Genomic DNA, 11259 nt, shown 5'->3' with positions numbered 1-11259 from the left:
CCACCCCACCCCACACTGACCTCACCACCCCCACACTGATGCCCCTCACCCTGCCAGTGTCCCCTTCTGTTTGGAGTTTGAGAGTTCGGGTCACAGTTGGTGGTGTGATGGCTGAACCTCCACATTTAGATGCAAGGTGGCAGTGGGCCACTGTTGGGTTATGGTTTATAATGTTTAATTCTGGCACAGAACTTGAGGAATTCTTTGTTGTATTCGCAGTTGCAGGACCGGCATTACCGCCAGGATTTCGGTCAAGCAAGAGTTCAGACAGTTCGAGTGATGATGAGACAACAGGCCACTGTGTTGATGAGAGGCGAGAAAACTCACCGCCGGCGTTGAGGAAACCCGACAACTCTCCTGTGGAGGAGTGCAGCAGGACGTCAGGAGACAGGTGCTGATCAGCCAAGGGACCCGTGTCGCTTCGGAAAGTGTGTGCGACTGCATGCACGTTTATAACGACCACATTCAATCTGTAGCAGCAGTGGTCATCACGCAATGTTTCTGTGCACAATATCGATTGTGCACTGACAATGCTGGTTGTGTGTATCTTTATTTATTCATCAGATGTTGAATCGTACAGCACAAAAGAGGCCTTTCAGCCCATCAAGTCTGCACCGACCCAACTACACTGAGCCCATTTTCCCATACTAGGCCCATTGTCGTGAATGTTATAACATCTCAACTGCTCATCGATGTACCTTTTTTTAAGCATCAACCACCCTCCCAGGCAACACATTGCAGATTCTCACCATCCTTGGTGTGATAACGAATTTCCTTCACGTTCCTTCTAAACCTCCTGCCCTTCGCCTTAAAATTATAGCCCCTTGTTCTTGATTCTTCAATGAAGAGGAAGAGCTGCTTCCTATCCACCCTGTCCATGCCCTTCATAATCTTATACACCTCTATCAGGTTCCCTCTCACCCCTCTGCGCTCTGACAATCCTTGGTGTGATAACGAATTTCCTTCACATTCCTTCTAAACCTCCTGCCCTTCGCCTTAAAATTATAGCCCCTTGTTCTTGATTCTTCAATGAAGAGGAAGAGCCGCTTCCTATCCACCCTGTCCATGTCCTTCATAATCTTATACACCTCTATCAGGTTCTCTCTCACCCCTCTGCGCTCTGAAGAAAATAACCAGAGCTGATCCAGTGTCTCTTCATCACTAAAATGTTCCGTCCTCAGCTTAATCCTGGTGAATCTCATCTGTGCCCTCTCCACCGTAATGACATCTATCCTATAGCATGGTGACCAGAACTGCACAAAGTTCTCCAGCAGTGACCAAAGACATGTACTAGAATTCAGCTTCTTTAGTGATGCCAACATCAGTTGTCTATCTGTAATTGCATTTGGAAGGATCCTTGGTGAGTTAATGCAGTCCATCTTAATGATGGTATACACTGATGCCACTGTGCATATATGGTGAAGGGAATGCATGCTAAATATGGTAGATGGGGCGCCAAACAGGCGGGATGCTTTATCCTGCATGATGTCAAGCTTTGTAAGTGTTGTTGGACCTGCATCCAAGCAACTGGGGAGAATGCTATCCCACTCCTTGCCTGTGTCTTTTATATGGTGGAGATTTGTGTCAAGGACTGTCACTTGGACCTTGTATGAGAGGAGTTCAGCTCTTTTGTCACCTTTAAACCAAATCAGTAATGAGGCCATGCCACAATCCTGTGTGTTTTTCAGATTGCCTGGCAATGGCTGTGTGTGTGTGTGTGAGATGGATTGCCTGGTGATAGTCCTGTGTGAGTGTGTGTGTTGGATTGCCTGGTGACATTCCTGTGTGAGTGTGTGGGTCGGCTGGCCTGGTGACGTCCTGTGTGTGTTGGATTGCCTGGCGACAGTCCTGTGTGGGTGTGTGTCGGATTGCCTAGTGACGGTCCTGAGTGAGAGTGGGTCGGATTGCCTAGTGACGGGTGTGTGTGTGTGTGTGTCGGATTGCCTGGTGACGGTCCTGTGTGAGTGTGTGTGTCGGATTGCCTGGTGACGGTCCTGTGTGAGTGTGTGTTGGATTGCCTGGCGACGGTCCTGTGTGAGTGTGTGTGTCGGATAGCCTGTTGACGGTCCTGTGTGAGGGTGTGTGTGTCGGATTGCCCGGCGACAGTCCTGTAGGAGTGTGTGTGTGTGTGTGTGTCGGATTGCCTGGTGACGGTCATATGTGTGTGTGTGTCAGATTGCCTGGTGACAGTCCTGTGTGAGTGTTTGTGCGACGGATTGCCTGGCGATGGTCCTGTGTGAGTGTGTGTGTCGGATTGCCTGGTGACAGTCCTGTGTGAGTGTGTGTGTGGGATTGCCTGGTAACGGTCCTGTGTGTGTGTGTGTCGGATTGCCTGGTGACGGTCCTGTGTGAGTGTGTGTGTCGGATTGCCTGGTGACGGTCCTGTGTGAGGGTGTGTGTGTCGGATTGCCTGGCGACAGTCCTGTAGGAGTGTGTGTGTGTGTGTCGGATTGCCTGGTGACGGTCATATGTGTGTGTGTGTGTGTGTGTATCAGATTGCCTGGCGAAGGTCCTGTGTGTGTCGGATTGCCTGGCGACAGTCCTGTAGGAGTGTGTGTGTGTGTCGGATTGCCTGGTGACGGTCCTGTGTGTGTCGGATTGCCTGATGACAGTCCTGTGTGTGTGTGTGTGTGTGTCAGATTGCCTGGCGACGGTCCTGTGTGTGTCGGATTGCCTGGTGACAGTCCTGTGTGTGTTGGATTGCCTGGTGACAGTCCTGTGTGTGTTGGATTGCCTGGTGACAGTCCTCTGTGTGTGTGTGTGTGTGTGTGTCAGATTGCCTGGTGACAGTCCTGTGTGAGTGTGTGTGTGTCGGATTGCCTGGTGACGGTCCTGTGTGAGTGTGTGTGTGTCGGATTGCCTGGCGACGGTCCTGTGTGAGTGTGTGTCAGATTGCCTGGCGATGGTCCTGTGTGAGTGTGTGTCGGATTGCCATGGCGATGATCCTGTGTGAGTGTGTGTGTCGGATTGTCTGGTGACGCTCCTGTGAGTGTTGGATTGCCTGGTGACGGTCCTGTGTGTGTTGGATTGCCTGGTGACGGTCCTGTGTGTGTCGGCTTGCCTAGCGATGATCCTGTGTGCGTGTATGTTGGATTGCCTGGTGACGGTCCTGTGTGAGTGTGTGTGTGTGTTGGATTGCCTGGTGACGCTCCTGTGTGCGTGTGTGTGTGTCGGATTGCCTGGTGACAGTCCTGTGTGTGTGTGTGTGTGTTGGATTGCCTGGTGACGGTCCTGTGTGAGTGTGTGTGTGTCGGATTGCCTGGTGACGCTCCTGTGTGCGTGTGTGTGTGTCGGATTGCCTGGTGACTGTACTGTGTGTGTGTGTGTCGGATTGCCTGGTGACGGTCCTGTGTGTGTATGTGTGTCAGATTGCCTGGTGACAATGTTGCGTGAGTGTGTGTGTCGGATTGCCTGGTGACGGTCCTGTGTGAGTGTGTGTGTCGGATTGCTTGGTGACGGTCCTGTGTGAGTGTGTGTGTCGCGGATTGCCTGGTGACAGTGTTGCGTGAGTGTGTGTGTCGGATTGCCTGGCGACGTTCCTGTGTGAGTGTGTGTCGGATAGCCTGATGACGGCCCTGTGTGAGTGTGTGTGTCGGATTGCCTGGTGACAGTGTTGCATGAGTGTGAGTGTGTGTGTCGGATTGCCTGGCGACGGTCCTGTGTGAGTGTGTGTCGGATTGCCTGGCGACGGTCCTGTGTGAGTGTGTGTCGGATTGCCTGGTGACGGTCCTGTGTGAGTGTGTGTGTCGGATTGCCTGTTGACGGTCCTGTGTGAGTGTGTGTGTCGAATTGCCTGGTGACGGTTCTGTGTGAGTGTGTGTCGGATTGCCTGGTGACGGTCCTGTGTGTGTGTGTGTGTATGTGTGTGTCTGATTGCCTGGTGACAGTCCTGTGTGCGTGTGTGTCGGATTGCCTGGTGACGGTCCTGTGTGCGTGTGTGTCGGATTGCCTGGTGACAGTCCTGTGTGTGAGCGTGTGTCGGATTGCCTGGTGACAGTCCTGTGTGTGAGCGTGTGTCAGATTGCCTGGTGACGTTCCTGTGTGTGTGTGTGTCGGATTGCCTGGTGACGCTCCTGTGTGCATGTGTGTCAGATTGCCTGGTGACAGTCCTGTGTGTGAGCGTGTGTCGGATTGCCTGGGGACGGTCCTGTGTGAGCGTGTGTCAGATTGCCTGGGGACGGTCCTGTGAGTCTGTGTGTGTCGGATTGCCTGGCGACGGTCCTGTGTGAGCGTGTGTCGGATTGCCTGGTGACAGTCCTGTGTGAGCGTGTGTCGGATTGCCTGGTGACGGTCCTGTGTGCATGTGTGTCGGATTGCCTGGCAAAGGCCCTGTGTGAGTGTGAGTGTGTTGGATTGCCTGGTGACGGTCCTGTGTGAGTGTGTGTGTGTCGGATTGCCTGGTGACAGTCCTGTGTGTGGTTGTGTGTCGGATTGCCTGGTGACAGTCCTGTGTGTGGGTGTGTCAGATTGCCTGGGGACGGTCCTGTGTGTGGGTGTGTGTCGGATTGCCTAGTGACAGTCCTATGTGTTAGCGTGTGTCGGATTGCTTGGGGACGGTCCTGTGTGAGTGTGTGTCAGATTGCCTGGTGACGGTTCTGTGTGAGCGTGTCGGATTGCCTGGTGACAGTCCTGTGTGAGCGTGTGTCGGATTGCCTGGGGACGGTCCTGTGTGTGGGTGTGTGTCGGATTACCTGGTGACGGTTCTGTGTGTGTGTCGGATTGCCTGGTGACAGTCCTGTGTGTGTGTCGGTTTGCCTGGTGACAGTCCCGTGTGAGCGTGTCGGATTGTCTGGTGACAGTCCTGTATGAGTGTGAGTCGGATGCCTGGTGAGGGTCCTGTGTGTGTGTGTGTGTGTGTGTGTATCGGATTGCCTGGTGACGGTCCTGTGTGAGTGTGTGTGTGTTGGATTGCTTGGTGACGGTCCTGTGTGAGTGTGTGTGTATGTCGGATTACCTGGCAATTACTATGTGTGAGCTATTGTTAGATATCCTGTCAACGGTCCTATGTGTTTGTGTGTGTCGGATTGCCTGGCAACAGTCCTGTGTGCGTGTGTGAGCGTGAGTTGGATTGCCTGGCGTCATCCCTGTGTTTGTGTGTGTGTGTGTCTGTGTGTGATTGCGTGAGAATGATCCTGTGTGTGAGAGATAGACACTTTGTCTGCCAATGCTCATTGTGCCTGGTGATTGTGTGGTAATGCTATGTCTTTTTTTAAATCCCATCCAGCAAGCAGATTGTTATTCCCCAGGATGAAGATGAAGATGATGGATTTTTTGGTCCTGTTCTTCCCCCAGGTTTTCCGAAACGAGAACAATCACCTGAAAGGTAAATGGGAGTTCTTTAAACAGCTACTATTTACTGTTGACTCGACAAACCCAGATTCGAAGCACTCTGCAGCTGCAATCTTTCTGCCACTAGAGGGCCCCAACTTCTTTATTTTCACCAGTCTGCAGGAAGAAAACACAGAAGAGGGAGGGGTCATAGACTCATAGAGCACGGAAACAGACCCTTCGGTCCAACCAGTCTCTGCTGATTATAATCCCAAACTAAACTAGTCCCCACTGCCTATTCCTGGCCTATATTCGTCCAAACCTATCCAATGTCTTTTAACCGTTGTAATTAGACTCATAGAGATACAGAGGAACCTCAATTATCCAGCATTCGAGTATTCGAATATCAGATAATCTGGCAATATTGCAAGGTCCCGATGCTTGGCAAAGCCATGTTATCCGACATTCAATTATCCAGAATTCGATTAACCGAGTGAAATACTCCCCGCTAACGTCCTTCGGATAATCGAGGTTCCTCTATATAAAGCATGAAAACAGACCCCGCTATTAAACCCATCCAATGCGACCATATACCCTAAATTAATCTAGTCCCACCTGCCAGCATTTGGCTCATATCTCTCAAAACCCTCCCTATTCATACACCCATCCAGATACCTTTTAAATGTTGCAATTGTACCAGCCTCCACCACATCCTCTGGCAGCTCATTCCATACACGTACCACCCTCTGCGTGAAAATGTTGCCCCTTAGGTCTCTTTTAAATCTTTCCCCACTCACCTTAAACCCATGCCCTCTAGTTTTGGACTCCCCCAACTTGTGGAAAAGGTCTTGTTTATTTACCCTATCCATGCCCCTCATGATTTTATAAACCTCTATGAGGTCACCCCTCAACTTCCGACGTTCCAGGGACAACAGCTCCAGCCTATTCAGCCTCTCCCTATAGCTCAAACCCTCCAACCCTGGCAACATCCTTGTAAATCTTTGCTGAATTCCTTTCAAATTTCACACATCCTTCCTCTCGAAGGGAGACCAGAATTGTACACAATACTCCAAAAGTGGCCTAACCAATGTCCTGTACAGCCGCAACATGACCTCCCAACTCCTGTACTCAATGCACAGATCAGTCTTTGAGATTTTGGTACACAGCTGGATCTAAAGCCTGACATGGTTTTTAAAAAGACCTCTTCTAACTCCAAATTTGTTTTTCTCTTACAGCATGGTAGTCTTGGCATTTACGTAACAACTTATAGGAGTTTGGACACCAAAAAGCACTTTATAGTCAGTGGTGTACTTTTTGCATTTGCAGTCTCTCATCTGTAACCCCTATTGCCCCTATGGTTTCTCCTGTTCAGATCCTGGGTAATGGTACTCCACCAGACAGTTGCTGGTGAGGGATCCAGCAATGGTAATACCATTACATTTTTGGGGAGATGGTTAGATTTTGTATTGTCAGCGATGATTGTTACTTGGTATTTGCGTGGTATGAATGTTAGTTAATTCAAAGAGTCCTTTGTGGAATGTGGGAATCACATTGTGTCTCTATTTTGAATTCAAAAATTAGTGTTGGTTGCTAACTTTTTGAGGTAGAGTCACTGTTGAAATCCAGCAGCTAATTTGTTCTCAGCAAGCTCCAACAAGCAATAACATGATAATGACAAGACAAACTTTTTGTTAATGTCGTTTGATGAGTAAACATTGGCCACAACAGTCAGGATAATGTGACCCTGGGATCTATTACACCCATAAGGGCCTGAGTTTATTGTACCATTGGAATGACAGCACCCTGAACAGTGCAGTGGTCCTCCAGCAATATGGCACTTCCACTTTATTGCACTGCAGTATTGGTTTGGATTTTGTGCTCAAAACTCTGCAATGAACTGGAATCCCTGACTTCCTGACTGCAAGCAGAAGGTTCTGATAACAAAGCCATGGCTGCAGAACTTCCCATTTCTCGTGAATGCATTTCGGAACTGGCTGTTTTCACACACATGTAACTGTTCCTTCAGTCCAGGCTTGTATCAGGAGTACTTTTCAATCTCTTTCTCCTCGTGATTAGTTTCACAGACAGCAGAAAGTGGATATTGCTTTGAGACGGATGGAAATAATCTAAAATAGGAAGAGTTATATGCTCCAAGTTTTCAATAGGGTGATGTCTGTGGGGAGCTGATACATAGTGGTAATGTTGCTGGACTAGTAATCCTAGGCTCATCATCTGGGCAATGGATTCACATCTCACTTTGGTAGATGATGAGATTTTAATTCGGTGAAAATCTGGAATAAAACGGTGACCTAATGATGACCCTGTAACCACTGCCGATTGTCATAGAAACCCATCTGGTTCTCTGTTGTCCTTTAATTAAGGAAATCTGTTATCATTAGCCAGCCTACACGCCCGCGCCAATGTAGCTGACTCTTAACCACCCTCTGGGCAATTACTGATCGGGGCAATAGTGATTCCCATATTCCACAAAGGACTAGAACACAATCACAGCTTTCAAAAATCTTCAGAGAGATGAGACCAACATTCAGTCGAGAAATGCTGCTGTTTGTATTGTTCCCTGCGGTGCATGTCGTCACCTCCAACCTCCCCCCCCCCCCCCCTCCCCTTTTCAATTTTATGACTTTTGTTTTCCTCCTATTTTCTTCATACTGGGTTATATTGCTGATTGAACACTGACAAATCTGGAGAGCGTCTGGAGCAAAGAGGTTGGGCCAGCAGCTTCACCTGTGGTTACATTCTCAATGCTAAACCTCCAGGCCTATTGCAGGAACATTGAAGCCCTTAAATCCAGATTGAGACAAAATGGCACTGAAGTGGGAGCTGAGTTATGTTCTAAAGATTCACCTGTGCTTCTTATCTTTAGGCCTTTTATAGGTCCAGCACTACCACCTGGGTTCACTCAGTCAGAAAAAGAGAGAGAACCTGCTGTACCCTCAAGCTTGGTGAGTGGGATTTAAGAAACCTTTCCCCTCATATTTTTAACGCTGTAACAGGCGGTGCTGCTGATTTTTGTATCATTTGGCACTGACTGAATTTCCTTTCTTATCCCTTCAGTACATTATTACCTGCCACACTTTCCTGTGACTCTCGGAGGAACGCAGGACCCAAATCACACTTGTTCTTCCTTAAACCTCTTTTACTTACGCACGATTCTTCCTTATACATTTTACAACAGGTAGAGAAAAGACAGAGAGAGGGAGGGGGATATATAGCAAGAGGGATTACAGTTCCCTCTAGTTCTTTTCTAATTTTGCATTGTTTGCAATGGAGATCAGTTTTCCCTGTGATAAAGACCAAGGTTTTGTGGAGTGGATCCCATGTTACTTCTGGAGCATTGTAGCAGAGGCGCATGATGGAGGCTGAGGGGAATTGCACGTGAGACTAAACTGGAGAAAAATATGTGAAACATAAGAAAGCAGGCCAATGTAAATGAAGATCCAATTCCTATTTCGTGTTGAGCCTTCCTGGGTGTTAGTGATTGAGAGAAGACTTGTGGTACTGTGCCAGAAAGGCCATTCCTCATACGTGACTGATAATAGCAGGCTGGCTATTCGACCAAAGAGAGCATCACAACTGATTTGATGCTGTGCTCACCCACTGTACATGTATACACTTTTCTTCATCCGGGATCAGTGAAATGCTCTCGTCACAAGACCTCATTGATACTGACGTTTGAGACTATGGTGTAGAATTGGGACAGATTGGATGTAAATTGTAGCATAGCACTTGATCTAATACTTGGCAAAGGATATGAACGAATTGTCAACTTTTAGCTGTCAGCTCTTAGTTAGGCATTTATCTGGCACTATTGCACTATATTTGCAGCATAATGTGCCACAGTTCCAAATATGCACAATTTGAGCACGTTATTGGATAGGTGCGTCTCTAATTGGTACGTTGGTCAGGTCAGGATCCCCTTGTGATTAATCTGCTATGTGCCATGGGCCCAATGTAGTGGCTGTGACCTTTAGGGCTCACTCATTGAATGTGGGTCCACACCACCAGTAACCAGGGGCACTGAAGTCCCCTGTGCAGCGGATATTCTATGTCCTTGCTACCCATGGTGCTTTTTCCAACAAGTGTTCAATGCGGATTAGTACTGATTCATCGGTTGTGGGAGCACAATAGTTCATAATCAGCAGGAGGTTTCTTTTCACATGAGACACATCAATGGCTATTTTATAGATTCAAGAGACCTAGATTAATAGACCAACGAGTTTAAATCCCACCTCAGCAGCTGGAGAATTTGAATTCAGTGAACTAAATAGATTTTTTTTAAAAATCAAAAGTATTATTGGCACTGGTGTCCATGCTCTGGATCACCGGACTGTCATGAATATCCACCTGGCTTGTGAATGTTGCCGGGTATGCCCTGATGCACCAGCAGCATGGATCCACAGGAGGCGGTCGACTGATGGCTGATATTTGATGAGTTGAAACATGAACTTGGTGGTCTCTGCAGTCTCCTGAAGCCGGCCCTGAACCCATGTTACCATGGAAACAGACCCTTTGGCCCAACCAGACCATAATCCCAAACTCAACTAGTCCCACCTGCCTGCACTTGGCCCGTATCCCTCTTCACATTTCTTATTCATGAATTTATCCAAATGTCTTTTAAACATTTGTAACTGTACCCATATCCATCACTTCCTCTGAAAGGTCATTCCACACACAAACCACTCTTCGTATTTTTTTAAAAAATTGCCCCTCATGTCTTCTTAAAATCTTTCTCTTCTCACTTTCAAAATATGCCCCTTAGTTTTGAACTCCCCCACCGTGGGGAACCTCCTACACTCCATTGAAAAAATGTCCCAGCCTATCCATCCTCTCCCCATAAGTCCAGACCTCATTCCTGACGACATCCTGGAAAATCTCTTCTGAGCCCTTTCCAGTTTAAAATATCCTTCCCATAAGACCAGAACGGTACACAGTTCTCCAGAAGATGTCTCACCAATGTCCTGCTCAACATAATGTCTCAGCTACTATACTCAAAGGTTTGAGCAATGAAGGCAAGGTGTTTAGATTAGAGTGGTGCTGGAAAAGCACAGCAGGTTTCTGAGCCCTTTCCAGTTTAAAATATCCTTCCCATAAGACCAGAACGGTACACAGTTCTCCAGAAGATGTCTCACCAATGTCCTGCTCAACATAATGTCTCAGCTACTATACTCAAAGGTTTGAGCAATGAAGGCAAGGTGTTTAGATTAGAGTGGTGCTGGAAAAGCACAGCAGGTCGGGCAGCATCCGAGGAGCAGGAAAATCGATGTTTCAAGCAAAAGCCCTTCATTAGGAATAGAGCTTTTCTCCTGAGGATATAGTACAGAAGGGGTCCTTTGCAGTTCTGAGACAGTGTGGCCCTCAGCTGTGGCAGGGCTGACTGTAGAGAGGTTAGGTGCCGGCGCATTGTCTGTACTGTTTGTCCTGTTCGGTTCCAAACTGTGCTGTCTTAAACGTGGTCCGGAGTCTGTGTGGGATGAGTTGGTTACGGAGGCAGGCACTGAGAAAGCAAATGTGGCTGTGGTAGCGAGTCTGTTTCAGGACATGGTTGAAGAGCTTCAGGGCAGAGGAGATGATCTGGGGGTTGCAGTGAGAGAGAGACACTCACAGATTCGTGTAGAGAGAGGAGGAAAACTTCTTCAAGGCAGGCATCCTTGCAAGAGAATTCACAGTAAGGGTAAAACAAGAACTGCAGATGCTGGAAACCAGACGTTAGATTAGAGTGGTGTTGGAAAAGCACAGCAGGTCAGGCAGCTTCCTTGGAGCAGGAAAATTGACGTTTCAGGGAAAAGTCCTTCATCATAGAGATGTACAGCATGGAAACAGACCCTTCAGTCCAACCCGTTCATGCTGACCAGATATCCCAACCCAATCTAGTCCCACCTGCCAGCATTTGGCCCATATCCCTCCAAACCCTTCCTATTCATATACCCATCCAAATGCCTCTTAAATGTTGCAATTGTACCAGCCTCCACC

The 11259-nt window shown here is 48.1% G+C and overlaps 1 protein-coding gene across 1 annotated transcript in view; it reads left to right on the top strand.

The window, feature by feature from the left end:
* Positions 1-170: 170 nt before the first annotated feature.
* The window catches only part of gpalpp1 (GPALPP motifs containing 1), a 19397-nt gene continuing 8308 nt past the window's right edge, over positions 171-11259 (top strand). The window contains exons 1-3 of the mRNA XM_043701506.1: positions 171-391; positions 5225-5323; positions 8153-8231. Coding sequence (XP_043557441.1) covers positions 171-391; positions 5225-5323; positions 8153-8231 — 399 coding nt within the window. The remainder of the gene's footprint in view (positions 392-5224; positions 5324-8152; positions 8232-11259) is intronic.

This window comes from Chiloscyllium plagiosum, chromosome 12, assembly GCF_004010195.1.
Source record: "Chiloscyllium plagiosum isolate BGI_BamShark_2017 chromosome 12, ASM401019v2, whole genome shotgun sequence".
In the NCBI taxonomy this organism is placed as follows: Eukaryota; Metazoa; Chordata; class Chondrichthyes; order Orectolobiformes; family Hemiscylliidae; genus Chiloscyllium; species Chiloscyllium plagiosum.
Note: the sequence above shows the minus strand (reverse complement) of the source record. Positions and strands in the feature narration are given on the sequence as shown.